The following is a 16,358-nucleotide window of genomic DNA, read 5'->3' on the forward strand; positions in this document are numbered from 1 at the left end:
GAGAATGAATAGTAATATATTATTGTGATGAAATACTTTTGTGCTATAAGAAATGACAAACAGGATTTTTTTTTAATCTGGGGATCCTTATATGAATTAATGCAAAGTGAATTGAGCAGAACCAGAACCATATTGTAAACAGTAATAACCCAATACTATAATAATGATCAGCTGAGAAAAACTTAACAATTCTGCTTAATACAGTGATCTAAGACACTTCCAAAGAAATCATGATTAAAAAAAGTGATCCACCTTCAGAGGGAAAATTGATGTGCTCTGAGTACTGATTGAAATATAATTTTCTTCACTTTGTTTTTCTTGCTTTTGGGGGGCATCATGCCTGGTATTGAAATCTACTTTGCTTGATTTTACATCTGTAATTGATATCATTGCTTGCCTTCTCAATGGGTGAAAGGAAAGGAAAGAACTCCATTTCTTTTAGAACTCAGTATTTTTAAAAAGAATGTTAAAAGTAAATAATAAATTTATTTTAAAAATTAAATGAGGGGCATGACATTTTTAAGGGGGGATCACTACATAAAATTTTGAAATTACTGACAATGCTGATGCTCATTATAAATTGATTCAAAGAAATGCCATTGTTTTATTTTTATTACTTACTTTGGTTTAAAATAATGATCCTTGTTAAATCTTTCAATATTCCATACACTTATATAATTTGTATTAGATAAGCACAGTTGGCGCCAGTTCTTGGGGTTAAAAGTCATCTGTCCCACTGACAGACCTGGTTGTGATCTTCTACACAAAATGACGTTTTTTTTCCAATCCCTTAAAAAAATAAAAAATCATTTTATGAAATAACAACAATAATTATTGTAGTTAACATCTATATAGTTCTTATTATGTTCCAGGAGCTATGCTAATCATTTTACAATTATTACATCATTTGATCTTTATAATAATCCTAGGGAGGTACCTGCTATTTTTATTTCCTTTTTATAGAGGAAGAAACTGAGGCTTAATTATAGTCAAATGTCATAAAAGTATTGTTTGATTTTCTCTCTCTCTCTCTATATATATATTAGGCTAATTACATGACAATAAGTTTACAAATATTTTATATGTAAATAAAAATAAAAAATGTAAATAAAAAATAAAAATATATGTAAATAATAATAATGCCAGAGTAATCCATACTACCTATTAATTTTCATGATTAAAATCTGAATCATATTTGTAATCCAAACTGGTAACTTAGCAGACACTAAGAACAAAATGTCACAGAAAAGAGACAGATTTACTGATATGATCATGCTGATTTTTTAAATGTTTAAGCACTGCCTTTATATGTGAAAAGAGAAGCAGCATAGAACCTGGTATCTCCCTCAGTGGAGAAAATTTTCATAGTGGTCTAGATTTTTTTAAAAAGGCAGGAGAGCAAAATGACTGACTACCCATCATGACAAGGTTCTAAAGATGCCTAATGATTTTTCCTTTATTTTTATCAATCTCCAGAATTTTTTAACACAGATTTATTCATTATTTGCTCAATAAATATTTATTGAATACTTAGAAAGCTCAAGGCTTAAAAGTGATACAAAATCATATAAGCCAATATTCCTGTTGTATTGGAGCTCACAGTCTAATAATGCTTGTTCATAATGAATTTTGTTAATTGCTTCTTTTGCTCTTATTTACTTGCTATTGAATGAACTTCAAGATCACAGGAGCAACAAGATAGTGGACTAGATATTTTCTACAATCCCCGTTATTTCTTGGCCTCTCCATAACAGAAATTGTACACCAAAGAAAATAACTTCAACTGTTTCCAGAGTTTAGAACACCAAGCAGCCAAAAGGAGTTTTTTAAAAAAGCAAACAAACCCTAAAACCAAGAACTGGTTCTCACTGACCCTGAGCTGGCTCTGCACCCTTTCCACCAACAGCAGCAAGGCTGTACTAGCAGACCCACAGATGGGATGCAGACATCACTCCTACGCCCTGGTCCCACTCTCCCTCTTTCCAGTGCAGGAGAGACCTCAGCTTCAGGCAGAGAAAGTTTCCTCCTGCCTTGACAATCAGTTTAGCAAGGCCCTTCAGGAGTAAAAGCCTGTGGGGAGGGGCAACCTCCAAGCATCACTTCTGCAAAGCCCTGACTTGTCCATGGCTCTGAACCACCAGTCAAGGGAAAAGAGGCTTTAAACTGCCAGTGCCGGCCAGCAAGCTAAAGCCCAGAACGGGTGAATCAGGTCACCAGGACGAGAGGATGTGTCTGTGGGGTGTTGTGTGCACTCCACCAGGCCAGAAGGAAGAGCACAATATCCAGCTGGGGCCAGTTCTGATAGAGACCTGGGAGACCTGCCTAGTGTGGAACACACTGGATTGTGTTCCTTACATAAATTTGTGTTATTTAATCTTAACTGGGCCCTCCCTGCAGCAAGGTAAACATTTCCTTTTATATGAAAATTCTGAATGACAGAAGAAGGGGAAATTATTAGTGACTGCATTCAGAATCTTCCATTTTACTCTAGTCTACATTCTTCTATATGTACCCTCAATCCCCTTCCCTCCCAATTTCTTCAGCTGATTGCATCTACATCTAACATCTGTATCTTTTATCTCCATTGTAAAATTTAAGGTCTTTGGAGTCAGGTATGCCTTGTTTATTCATTAATCCAGAGTTTAATAAAATGAATTGTACTTAATAAGATTTAATGTTTGTTTGTTAATAATTATAATAGCCTAAAATTGAAAATTTAAATTTTGGTATTTTCCTCATGGTTTGCTATTCTTCTGCTTTCTCCTTTGTTCCTTTCAATGACAAAGAATTAAATTAAATATTTTAAAAAATCTATAACTTTGTTCTTTAAGAGATATTTGGCTTTTTAAAAACCTAGATTATATAATATTCCATTCCCTGAAAATAGTTTTAAATTCTTGAGAACAATTAACTTTTTGTTCTCTCTCCTTTAGTAAATAACCAAATTAGGAAATATATTTCATAAACCAACAATGAAAAACATTAAAAAACTATTTTCTACTAAGTAAAACACAAAAATGTGCTAGATACTGAAACTTACCAAAGTGTCACTTCATGTTCTGGAATTTCAGAGAAACTTGCCAGATATATTCCGGAGTAATTAAATTCAAGTAAGGTATAGTCCAAATGAGCATTTCCTAATTCAGAAAATCAGATCCATTTCAGTTAAGTATTCAGATAAGAAAGTTCATTTCCCCCTTTTAAATGTTAAATTTTATTTTTCTTTTCCTATGTCAAGTATTCTCACATGTTATGTTTTATTTATATTTTCTCCCTTTCTCAGAAATGTCTTAAGAGTAAAAATGTTAAAAAAAATTTTTAAATAGACACTAGTGATAATAGAAATATTGTTTATTGTAATGATCTTGGATGTACATTTGCTTTCCTTAAATTGCTACTGTAACTTCCTTTAGTGCCTTCAAATAATGGTTATAAAACCTAAGATCATCTTTTAGTCCTCAATTTAGTTTCCTGATAACCTATAGGATATGAATGAAAAGGTTAGGAGGTGACATGGAATAGTGATTACAAAGCTGCACATTGAGGCCAGAATTCAAATTCCACTTTGGACACTTATTAGCTGTGTGAAAATGGGGAAATAGCTAAACCTCTTGATTCACAGTTTCCTCACATATAATGAGAGGTTGTAGTGTTGGATTAGATAGCTCCTAAGGTTCCTTTCAGATCAAATCTAGGATCTCTATTTATGCTTTTACTTGTAAAATACTTGGCTATAATAAAAATTTTATATCAGCAATATCCTAAACTGCATAGGATGGAAATAATTCATTAGAATGTCATGTCTCTGTGTACCATTTCTTCTCAGTATCTCTATGTTTTATAGTCACTATCCTTTTGTATGCTTCTATGTATATCTTGATCTCTTATCATCCCTGCACTTGACACACACACACACATATATATATATATATATTTATACACACACATATATGTTTCTTTTTTCCACTCTCAGCACAATCTCAGAGAAAAACACACATATACACATGTTTATAATGTGTATACACTATATGAATATCTATATTCACATATTGGATATATTTAAAATTGTCTATTGAATTATTTATTAACATAAAAATTTATTAACATTAACATTAAAATTTATTAACATAAAAATTTAATATAAAAATATAAAAATTCATTTAAGAATTGCTTTTTCAACTTAATGTAAAAGTCAAATGACTTTTAAATTACTAACCATTTAGCACAGCAAGAAAGGTACTAAGAATGAATTATGGGGCCATGAAGGCAATGATTTTAGCCAAAGGAAGGAAAAAAAAACAACAAAAAAATCTTTCTCATTCTTTGCCTCATTCTGTGTTCTCTGTGTTGTTATCTCTCAATATCTACCTCTCTCTCTGCCTCTTTCTCTTTGTATCCTTGTCACTGTGTCTCTTTCTATTTCTCTGTCTCTCTTTTTCTGTTTCTGTCTCTGTCTCTCTCCCCTCCCTGTTCCCTCTCTCTTTTCTTCTTCCTCTCCCCACCTCTCCCTCTCTCCCTCTCTCCCCCTTTCTCTCCCTCCCTTTACCACCCTCTCTCCTGAGCTTGCAAATATAAAGGAGGAAAAATTTATGGTCCACTGCTGCCATTTGGTAATGAACCATCATACTACTGTTAAAAAAAAAAAAAAACTTATAAAGTTTAGAAAGAATACAGGAGTCTTCCTCTGAAGCACAGAAATGAAGCCAATAGGTCAAGTATTCTAGGATGTCTTTTCTGTCTTCTACTACTTTCCTAAGTAGGGGCAGGGGAAAGTCTTTTGGGAGAGTCTCTTGCATAATTCTTGTTGTCAGGTTGCCCCTCTCTTGGAATGCCAAAGATAGTTAACTTGGTGGTCCCTTTAGGACCATTCCCACTCTTTTAGGATGTGCCTGTGTCAGGGACCATAAATCATCAATAAGAAGAAAAGTTCCCCAATACTGCTTTAAGTATTTTCTCCCTCTGTAACTGAGGATAGTTTATCCTAAAGGATCATCACTCTATAGCTGGAAGGGAGCTCAGAAGCCTTTCTCTCCCCCACCCCAAATCTTTCACCTCAGAGATAAGGAAACAGATGCCTACATGGTAAATGACTTGTTCAAAACCACAAGTTGGAAGAATCAGAAATTGGATTTGAATACAGGTCCTCCAAATTGAGATGCAGGGCTTTCCCCACAGCCCCGTACTATTCCCGCCTCAAAAAGGGGCTAATTAAATTTTATAATACAAATTTACTCCTGAAATTTTCATATTTTGTGGCTATTCTAATACCTCAAAACAATAAAGTTTTCATAAAGCCAAGTCCATAAATTCTTTCCTCTGATCTGGGAAGATGAAGTGGCTGTGTTTATGAAAATTTAAAGCTTTGAACAATAAATTTAAAGCATATTTTAGATGATTTTTCCCAATTAAAATGTCAGTCTTATAAATGAATCAGAAGACCTATATATTAATGACACAAATTATCTCTAGAACTAATACTTCTAGTATTTTAAAGACCTAGATATTTCTAAATATAAATGTATAAGGAGACATTTTTCCAAGAACAAGTATGATACATTTAGTCTTATTGTATCTGGAAAATAAGAGTAAATTGAATTGTCTTGTGATAGTATGCTGAAACAAGTTGTTGAACCTGAAAATTATATAGTTTGGCTTCAGGTGAATAATCAGTTTTCTGGTTTTCTAAACAAAGTGGTGCAAATTTTAGTACTGGTTCATAACATATTTGTGTAAAATGGGTTTCTGCTATTTTAAGGATGAAACTTAATCTTGATTAGTGTTTGAAAAAGACATAATAAGCTCTCAAAACTTGAAAAAGTATTGCCATATTGCCAAATTATGTACAATTTATTCATTTAAAGATGAGCATAAAGTGTAAAATATGTCATAATTTAAGATTAGGTTGTGTTTCAAGTTTCTTTGTAAGCTAGCTGTAAAAAATGAATTTTTCCCCAAACAATGTCATATCTTATCATTAGGTTACCAAACTAGTCTACCAAAACTTCCTTAGTTCAATACAGTTCAGATAGAAAGACATATAGACATATTCATATACATATCTCTATGCTTCTGTAGACATCTTAATTGTATTGTTCTAATAGTAACTCCAAGACTTTACTGAATCCCTTTGAGACTTAAGTCTTTCTTTTTCCCAAAGAGAAAAAAGTAGGATTATTTAGAGAATAGCCTTTGATAACAATAAGGAAACAAAACATTAGCTATTTTGTATATATGAGTCACTTTTATGTTGTATGACTTCATCTAATTCTTTTTATCAGTAACTTTGGATAGTTGTACAAATAGCAATCCACCTACATTTTCAATAAATCATAACAAAATATCACCACTCTGAAAAGGACATTTCAACTGAACATAAGACTTGCCTTCTCTAGTCATTAATTAATCAAATTTCTAATGTCTGGATCTTATTTCTAAGGATATATTTTTGAAACTTATTATTTAAAAAAATAGATTAATCAGTTAGATTTTATGATAACGTATTCAATTCCAGAATGAATAATTCTCATAGAATACCTCTTAATTTTGCTTTTTTGGTCAATGAAGGAAAGTTGTATATGTGGATAAAGGGTTGAAACTTCTGATCTGAAAAGGCCACCACTTTGAAAGGAATATTAGTTGCCACAGAACCCACTTTTCCATCCATACACCGTAGAACAGTCTTCTTCTCTTTTTCAATATTCATAAAAACTACAAAATTCCCACAAGGGTAGCAAATTGTGTTATTGTTGATAAAAGCAATCTTCTTCACAGGGAATCCATGCACCCATCTTTGGGAAAGGAAACATTACTATCAATAATTAAACAGATTGAATCATTTTTTTAAAAAAGAAAAGAAAAAGATCATTAAAAATTGTGAAAAAGTTAATGCCATTCCCCTCCATGATATCGTTATTTTTTTTAATCTGTCAAAGTTTTCAGCTTATTCAGATTGTATCATGAATCACAGAATTTTAAACACATCTTTAAAGATGAGCCTCAACAATCTTATTCCAAGAATACATTTATATCATTTTGTGGTCACTATGAGATGGTATTAAGGACTGAGGAGCATTTAGAGATAAAAAGAAAAGGGAATACAGAAAGCTGTGTTCTAATTGTAAAGTATAATGCACCATTCACCCTTTTTTACAGTGTACTTTCAAAAACAGACTTTTTTTTTTTTTAATAGCATGACAGTGTAGAAGATTTCTATGGTAATAGAAAGAAAAATGATTGTTACCACAAGTTGCACGAAAAGTTAACAAATACGGTACACGTGAAACACGAATTCAAAGAAGAAATGAGGAGCTTCGTATGAGAATGAACTGGGGTTGGGCTACCTAAGCTATAGTGTCTTAAAGAACGGGAAACAGTGCGTTTGATGGTAGGAGAGCCATTAAATATCAAAGTTATGGATTGTCTTGATTGAGCAAGTAAGTAGCAAATGAAAGCATAGCAAGAAAAAAAATCGGATATGAACTAACCGAAATTGGCTAGATTGAAAGTATGTATCCTAGGGATAAATGGAGACAATTTTAAAAGTCATTTTGCATTGGTGTAGTCAAAGATTGGCGGACGGGAATCCCCGGGAGCAGAACAGAGAGCCGGGTCGGTCTGACTTTAGTTTATCAGGGAGTGGGAGTCAGCGAAAGGGATCTATGGAAGACTGGGACGCGCATCGCAGCAACAAAGCGATGATGAAAGGGCAATAGTGCAACGAAACGTTATCAAGCAAATACAAGGTTACAAGGGGGTATCAGAGGAGAGGGAACATAATCGCTAGGGAGAAAGCGTCACAAGAGAGAACGGCGTTCGGAGAAGGCGGGGGCCAGCCGGAGCACCTCACAGACAGGGTTGCGCTCAGGGTGTCTGATCCCTCTTTGTCTTTGGCACTCATCGCGGTCGCGGGTGTTCAGAACAATGGAAAACTTCGAGAAATCCTGAGTTTTCTTCTACAAAAATGCAGCGGTCCTACGCCTCTCCTTTGGCTTCCAGCAGACGCTATGCCACTGTTGGCATCAATATCCAAGAGACCGTAACCCTGGCACCCTTTGATTCGTCCCGTCTCTGGAGCGATCGTCACTGTGGGGGGACGGGTGGAATATCGAACCTCGGGAGCCAAAAGGGAAGGCAACAATGGGCGATCGGGAAGGCGGGGCTCGCGAGGAATAATGGGGATCAAAGGGAAGGCGGCAGGGGTCGCAAGGAACAACGGAAGGATTGGGCTACAGGAAAGGACGCGGCCAAGAGGGCAAAGAATATTTTTTAGACAAAAGCACTGCTCTCCCCGAATTCTGGTTTCGTATCCCAGCAGTGCGCCCTCGTAGTCAAGGACGCACATTTGTTAGGGGGCACAAGCTCTCTTCCCGGTTACTACAAAGAACAGATAGATCCTGGGAAGCCCGGACATCCCAGCCAACTGAGAGGCAGATGATACTGAGGATGCTGCCCGGGAGGGGACCAAGCGGGGCGAGGGGCTCCGAGCATTCACAAGCGCCCGGGGTGTGTGCGGGGTGAAGAGCCGGGGAAACGCAACAGGCAGCCAGCTCATCTTGCCGGATCCCAGCGCGTGAGCTAAGGGGGGCTCGGGATTTGAGGTGAGAGAACAGGATCTCGCAATCAACGGATTGGCTCGATCGGACATGCGCAAAGCCAAGGAGAAGGGGGGGTCAGAAGCGCCGCCGTGGGAGCCACTGCCCGGGTGCGAGAGGGGCTGGTTAAGGCGGCAGGAGAATGGAACCGCTTTCAGCCCTCGGGTCATCTCCCAGATAGCCCCCCGCGTAGCGGTTCTCCTGCCACCAACTGTCCTATGGAGGTAGGGGAGCGGGACCGGGAAAAGAACAGACAAGGAAAAGAATTGCCTTTTCCGGGGATAAATTCCTTATCCGAATTCCCCACGGTCGCCGCCATCTTCCAGCCCAAGAACTCGGATTTTCTGGCTGCTGCTCTCTTCCCCGTCCCTCCCGCAGCCATTCCTCACTGGGGTCCGCGCGTCCTTCCCGCAGTCAGGATTGTCCCGAGCCGCCATTGGGAGCCCCGAGTCTCCGCTCCCCCCCTCACACGCGGTGCTTCAGCCCCGGCCCCCAGGCTGGTTCTCTGAACCCCCGGCTTCCCGCAACTTGGACATTAGCATTCATCTCCCGAAGTCAGGAGGGCCTGAGTCCAAATCAAACCTCAGACGCTTAATACTCCCTGGCTGTGTGACCCTGGGCAAGTCACTTAACCCCAGCTGCCTCAGGAAAAAAAATTTGACTTTACGAGAGTTAACTGAGGAGGTCTCCAAGCTAAGAAAGGAGTCCCCCTCCCCTTTGCCTTTGCTTGGGAGAACAGAAGAGGCTCTTCTTTACCTCTCCCCCACCTCCACCCCTCCCTTTTTTCTTTTGCCCTTTTCTCTTTCAAAATTCTCATCCCCACTTTCTTTCCACCCCCCCCCCCCCCCCAGAAAGTCATAGTTCCTTTGGGCAGAAATGGGAAGAGCTGTATTTGCTCTAGTTAATGTGGCTCAGGAAAATTCCTGGACCCCATCTATGTCTCAGCCTGCCGACAGCAGCCTTTTGGTCCAGAGGGGGCAGCAGCCCAGGCGATTGCGGGATCCCACCAAAGCTTCATGTGAGATCGCGCGCTAATTACTAACCTAGAATTTGGACTCCAGCCCTGCCTCCGGTACCTGCCTTCTCTCTCCACTGACTTCCCCCCTGAAAACAGGATTATTTTCTCTGGTAATGCTGCACGTTTTATGCACGTAGCATTCTGAGATGGGGTTCTTGGGCTTCATCCGAGAGCCAAAAGGTCCGTGTCACAAAAAAGATTCAAGAACTCCTCGGGAACTGGGGAGATCCTGAGCTCTCTGCCTCTTGGATAAAGAGGTTTGTCCACAAGGTCTACTGAACCTGCAGCGAAGTGACAGATAAAGCCATGAGAAGCAGAAGGCCCATGCTTTGCCCCCTCATTGGCAGTCTGAAAAATTCAGTCAGGGTCTTTACAGTGGGAAGGAGATGGCCTCTCCACCACGTATGCTTCCCTTCTGGGAAGAAGCCAAACCATAGCGCCATTATGAAGCCTCAAATGGAAGCCCTGATACGGTTGTGAATATATTTTATAAAAATCCCTAAAATATCCCACTTATCTTCACTTTATAAATAAGGAAACAGATTCAGAGTCACTTAGTTTGTCCAAAGTTATCCAGATAGTATTTGGTAGAGTCAAATCTTGCTACTTAAGATCATCTTAGTCTTAGCATAGTAGGTGTTTTAAAGTTTAGAGTTTAAGTATTACTCAATTTATATCATGATGTACTTATCTTTGTTTCATTTACCACAGGCAAGTTTATTACTAATTTATCATGCAAGTTTATTATTAGGACAAGTTTTTACATGTCCCAAATTATATATATATATATATATTTAATGTTCCAGGTTTTTGTAACCCTAAAAAACCACTTGTCAACATAAACTATTACTTGCTTTTCTGTCTCCTAAAGAATGGTGTTTCAAAGAAAAGTTAAAAATTCGCACCTTCGATATCATCTGCCTTTCAATTGGCTGAGATGTACGGGTTTTCCAGGATCTATCTGTTCTTTATAGTAACTAGAAAGAGAGTTTGTGCCCATTAACAAATGTGGGTCCTTGACTATAAGGGCGCACTGCTGGGATACAAAACCAAGAATTCGGGGAGAGGAGTGCTTTTGTCTAAAAAATATTCTTTACCCTCTTAGCCCTGTTCTTTCCTGTAGCCCAATCCTTCCATTATTCCTTGCTCATTTCAAAACATTAGGTATCAGAGAAAATCTACTACTGAAGTCTACTTCTAAGAATTTTCACAGAAAGAAGCAATAGAGTATTTTACTGGTGGGTTTATAGAAAAACTATTTGGGTTAACTTAAAACTTTAAGGATAGCATAGAGCAGTGCAGTGATGCATGGAGCAGCAAAGGAAAGATCCTAGGGCAGCATCCAACCATCCAAAAAAATTAGGTAAACTGATACCCCACAACTACTACCAAAAATATGAATGCTTAACATTAAAGCCTGTAGTTAATATAACAACAATAATCAAATGATGATCTGTACCAGGTTCAAGATTGATACTTTTTTTCCCTACTGAGGCAATTGGGATTAAGTGACTTGCCCAGGGTCACACAGCGAGGGAGTGTTGTGTCTGGAGCCAAATTTGAACTCAGGTCCTTCTGACTTCAGAGATGGTCCTCTATCTACTGAGCCAACTAGCTGCCCCCTACGATTGCTACTTTCAAAGTGAAATAGGGAAGAGATATGACCAGAGATGTCTTGAGAACTTCTGGCATGGTGGTCTTCAGGCTAAAGGAGGGAGAGGGAGACTGAAGAGAGTGAGGCATTTTATAAAAATGCCCTCGGAGAGGATCTGATTTCAGTCTCATTCCTCTCAATAGGAGACCCTAATCAGGAAACAGAATCTAGCAGAAAAGGAATAAGGTAAAAGAGAGGGAGCACTACATGGAAGGAAGCTGTCTCTTTATGATGTAAAGTCTGGGGAGTGTTTTTATAGACTCCAAGTCTTGCTACAGGGTACAACTGTCATAATTACTAGAGAGTTTCAGCAATTTTTAATCACCTAATGATATACCGCTTTTACAAAATAAAATTCAATTGCATTTCAGGTGGCAGAAAAATTTCACCCAAGAATAACCCAATATTTAGAGAATCAGAATCAGAAGGAATTTCAAATTTAATAATCTTGTTTCTTAACAAGACAAATCTTATATCACTGCTAAATTATTTCAACAAATTGTTAAACAGAAGAAATTCTTTGTGGTCATCCATTTTCTGCAACTATCTTTTGAGGTAGTCTAAAACAGATCTTTTATCTTCCTAAAACACTTCTTGTCAAGCTTTCCCTGTTTTCATTGTTTTATCTGGAATACTAAAAATGATTATCTAATTGGCTTTTCTCCAATTCATCTTCCAAACACAGCTGCCAAAAGAATTTTTCTAAAGCATAGGTCTGACCATGTCAATATGACATTCAAGAATTGTCAGTGATAGAAAGCATTACAAGATGTGAAATGGATAATTTTGATTATATTAAATTAAAAAGCTTTTGAAAAAACAAAACTAATGTAACCAAGATGAAAAGAAAAACAGAAATCTGGGCAATAGCAAGTTTCTGATAAAGGCCTCATTTTCCCAAATATATGGAGAATTGGGTGAAATTTATAACACAATTTATTCCCCAATTCATAAATGGTCAAAGGACCTTAATGGGCAATTTTCAATGAAGAAATCAAAGCTATCTATAGGCATATGAAGAATTACTCTAAATCACTTTTGATTAAGAGAAATGCAAATTAGGACAACTCTGAGATTCTATCTCACATCTGTCAGATTGGCTACTGTGACAAAGAAGGAAAATGATAAATGTTGGAGAGGACGTGGGAAAATTGGAACACTAATGCATTGTTGGCAGAGTTGTGAATTGATCCAAACATTCTAGAGAGCAATTTAGAACTATTCCCAAAAGGCAATCAAACTCTGCATACCCTTTGATCCAGCAATAATAGCATTAAGTCTGTATCCTAAAGAGATAATAAAAAAAGGAGAAAGGATTTATATGTGTAAAAATACTTATAGCAGCCCTTTTTAGAGAGACAAAAATTTGGAAATTGAGGGAATGCTCATCAAATGGAGAATGACTGGACAAGTTGTTCTATATGAATATAATGGAATACTATTGCACAATAAGAAATGATGAACAAGTAGATTTCAGAAAAACCTGGAAAGACTTATATGAAATGAAGCAAAATGAAATGAATAGAACCAGAAAAGCATTATACACAGTACCAGCAACTTTGTGTGATGATGAACTATGATTGATTCAGTTCTTCTCAAAGGGTTCACACAGGGAAATGCTATCATAACCAAATAATGAACTAATGGACTTTGAGTGCAGATCAAAGCATATCTTTTTCACTTCAGCACATGTATGACATATATCAAATTGCCCACCATTTTAGGAAGGGTATAGGGGATGGAGGGAGAAAAATTGGGAACTCAAAATATTCATTAAAAATGAATGCCCCAAATTGTCTTGGAATGTAATGGAGGGCAATAAAATACTACTAAAAATAATATATCAATATCTTAAAAAAGAATCATGAGTAGTTCCTTTTTTTGCCAGTAGGGTAAAATACAAACTCTCTAACTTGGCCTTTGAGAGTATTAAGCACAACTTCAGTCCATCTTTACAAACTTTGAGTTATTGATAGCCCATCATCCACTCTATTCCAAATTTTCTTTCCTACTATTCTCCAAATTGGCTATTCTATCATGTTGGAAGAAAAAAATGTGCACTCTTGAGTTTAGCTAAAACCTGAGACATTTTATTTAAGTAAACTACAAGCTTCTTTCACCAATCTTCCTTCTAATTAGAATCCCACTCTTATTCCCAAACCATATCCACTCATGTTTTATAATCATGGGATAAAAAATGAATTATGCAGCAAAGATAAAAATACATGCTTTCAGTATTGGGCTTTGAATTATTTACTAAAGGTCACAGGACTAATGTTCACCCAAAATTGGGGAAGATCTATCTCCTCTATACTAAAGACATTCTCTTTTTCTGACATGTCAAGTATAAATAAAAGGGGCATCTCTGCCTTGCATTTTATTCTCAACAAACTTCTCAGGAAATTAAGATCATTCTCTAAAGTAAATCTTTTATTCAAGAGTAATGAAATTGTAGATTAAAAGATAATTATATTAGATGGAGGATACTGTAAAAACATTCTTAATTTTGATGTATAAAGAGGCTATAGTGCTGCAGGCTTCCATCTCAACTACATTCCTTTAAGGCCCAGGTTGTCCCCAAATCCTAGTCTGTATTCTTTTCTCATGTTCATTGATTCAAAACTTTACCTTCAAGTTCAACTCAGGTACCACTCTCTTGTGAAGCCAATTGTTATATTTACTCCTTTCCCAAATTACCTTACATTTGTTTGTCCATATTGTCTCTGTAAAATACAAGTCTCCTGGGGTCAGGGATTGTTTTCATATTGATGTAGTATCCCCAGATCTGGCACATAGTACCTTGTATATAGAAAGTGTTTAATAAATGTGTATGTAATTTAATTATCTTCCTTAGGTTGAGCCAAAATCTGTGCATGTAACTCCTACATATTGGTCCTAGTTCTGACCTCCGGAAACACCCAAATTATCAAATTACCTTTGCACAAGATATCAATAGTACAATATATCAAATTCAGTCTTTCAGTGCTTTGAAGACAACTAAGCTAAACACCCTCAATTCCTACATGATATGATTTTCATGGCCAATTCCCATGGCCAAATTATATCTGATGTGGGCCCTGGACCGAATCTTAGCAGTTAAATGGCTCATGTAAAGAGCAGTGAGCAAGCCTCAGATCAGAAGACACAGAAGGCAGAAGAAAGAGACATTAGAGTCAACAGATTTTGTTCCACCACTTTGAGGCCTTGGGCAATCCACCATGATTCTTGTAAAATGGGGGTGATGGTACTTCATGCTCTCAATAATTTTCTCCTGGAAGGGTAGCCCAAGGGTCCTTTTTCCCCTTTTGGGTCCTGAATCCCTTTGGTCACAGTTTGGTAAAACCTAAAGACTACTTCTTAACCATGTATTAAAATAATTGAGTTTAAGTAATTTAGCAAATGTTAAATTTCACTTGAAGCTTAGAGAAAATTCAGATGTAATTTTTTTCCCATCCAAATTCACAGATTCTGTATAGACCTGTGAGGGATCTTGAGTGGCGGTCTGTGGTTCTCAAACAAGCACTGCGGTCCAGACCAACCTTTTCATTTTACAGATAAGGAAACTGAGGGAACAGCAAGTCTAAGCGATTTAAACTCACCTGGGAGTGAGTGAGTAGCAGAACTGGAACTGCAACCAGCACCTCATACTCCTAATCCATCCCTTGTTTCCCTATAAATTTCCTATTTTTCACTATTGTGAAGAAACCTCCTGTGGGTTCAAAATGAGATACACATTTGCATATCGCTTGATACCTGTGGCAAAGAAAGACTTCAATCTGGTGGTGGGGTTGGAGTGAATGTGGTTGTGATGCAAAAAAAAAAAGAGAGAGAGAGAGAGAGAGAGAGAGAGAGAGAGAGAGAAAAGAAAGAAGCAGGGAGAGAGGGAAGGAAGGAAGAAAAAAAGGCATCATTAAAATATTTAAAATATATAAAAGAATAGAAGGGTATTCAGATGGAGACTCAAATAAAAATGGAAGTTTTGTTATATCAAATTTAATCTGCCCTTAAAAAAACTGTAGGTAGTAGAAAATCACAGTTTCATATGCAATTCTCTTTTTTCTGTTTTTTGTATATTGAAATTATTGAAATACGTTCACATTAAAAAGGGAAACATAGTTGTAATATTGCAATTTGTAAATGAGAGGGAACATAGACAACTGGCTTAAAGCTGATATCTATAATTAGGAAAGCTAAAGTTAAAGTCTTGCCTCCTACATATAGTAGTTGTGTGATCCTGGGCAGTTTAAAATTGTAAGATACATGGTTGTATTGCAAAAGAAATTAGCACTTAATAAATGCTTCTCCCCCTTCATTACTCCCTTCCTTCCTCCTTCCCTCCCCCTCCCTTTTCTCCCCCTTTCTTCTTCTTTTCTTCTTCTCCTCTTCCTCTTTTTTTTTTGTTCTTATCTCTGTCTCTCTGTGTCTTTTTCTCTATCTTTCTCTTTCTCTCTTTTCCCCTATTCCTCTTACCCCCTTCTCATTCCTTCTGCCTCTCATTTTCCTCCCCAGTTTTGTAACTTGGGATTTAGCTCTATTTTCATTCCCCACCCCCCCATATGAACCTAAAGTCCACCCATCAATTGATTTTGGGGGATGGTGAGGGAACACGTTGTTCCTTCCTGAGTAAGCAGTAGAACCAAGGGCCTTCCGGGGGAAAAATTCTGCACCGCAGCAGCAAACATGTCCCAAAACTCAAGTAGGAGCCTGGGGAAAGGTGAGTCCTCAGCAAAGGCCTTAGAAGCCTGGGGTGAGCCACTATAAATAGTCTTTTATGACTTTTCCTAGAGAAGAGACTTGTGTTCCTGAGCCTAATGGAGGAGAGCAGGGATGATGGGTCCCAACAGGGTCCCCCTGCTCCAGTTCCTGGAGAAGCTCTAGAGCCAGAAGGAAACTCGGAGCCCAACTAGTCTAACCCTCACATTGGACAGAGGGTCCAGCTCAGCTCACAATGCTCCAAATTCTTCATACTTTCCACTGTCCTGTCACCTGTTTTAGCTCCTTAGGGGACAGAGTGAGGGGGACTTCTCCCAGTAGTCAGACAACAAACACCTAGCATTTATTACATGGGTGGCACTGAACTAAGCCCTGGGAGTAC

At 37.6% G+C, this 16,358-nt stretch overlaps 2 protein-coding genes across 5 annotated transcripts in view; one reads left to right on the forward strand and one right to left on the reverse strand.

Moving 5' to 3' along the window:
• Positions 1-7,924, reverse strand: part of LOC100919281 (cilia- and flagella-associated protein 43) — a 138,251-nt gene extending 130,327 nt beyond the window's left edge. Inside the window, exons 1-4 of the mRNA XM_031955793.1 lie at positions 7,842-7,924; positions 6,535-6,788; positions 3,041-3,137; positions 622-789 (exon numbers count right to left, since the gene is read on the reverse strand). Coding sequence (XP_031811653.1) covers positions 622-789; positions 3,041-3,137; positions 6,535-6,788; positions 7,842-7,897 — 575 coding nt within the window. The 5' untranslated portion in view covers positions 7,898-7,924. The remainder of the gene's footprint in view (positions 1-621; positions 790-3,040; positions 3,138-6,534; positions 6,789-7,841) is intronic.
• LOC100913363 (glutathione S-transferase omega-1-like) overlaps positions 1-16,358 on the forward strand; it is a 169,095-nt gene that overhangs the window by 139,101 nt on the left and 13,636 nt on the right. Inside the window, exon 1 of one of the 4 annotated variants that reach the window (XM_031955796.1) lies at positions 8,511-8,597. The exons of 1 other annotated variant lie outside the window; for it this stretch is intronic. Coding sequence is in view for 1 of the 3 variants with exons in the window: in XM_003755401.3 (XP_003755449.1) it covers positions 15,944-15,977 (34 nt within the window). In the remaining 2 variants the exon portion in view is untranslated. Of the gene's footprint in view, positions 1-8,510; positions 8,598-8,646; positions 8,816-15,862; positions 15,978-16,358 lie in introns of those variants that run through there. 2 more of the 4 variants (XM_023496091.2, XM_003755401.3) reach the window with 2 other exon arrangements.

Source organism: Sarcophilus harrisii, chromosome 2, assembly GCF_902635505.1.
Source record: "Sarcophilus harrisii chromosome 2, mSarHar1.11, whole genome shotgun sequence".
In the NCBI taxonomy this organism is placed as follows: domain Eukaryota; kingdom Metazoa; phylum Chordata; class Mammalia; order Dasyuromorphia; family Dasyuridae; genus Sarcophilus; species Sarcophilus harrisii.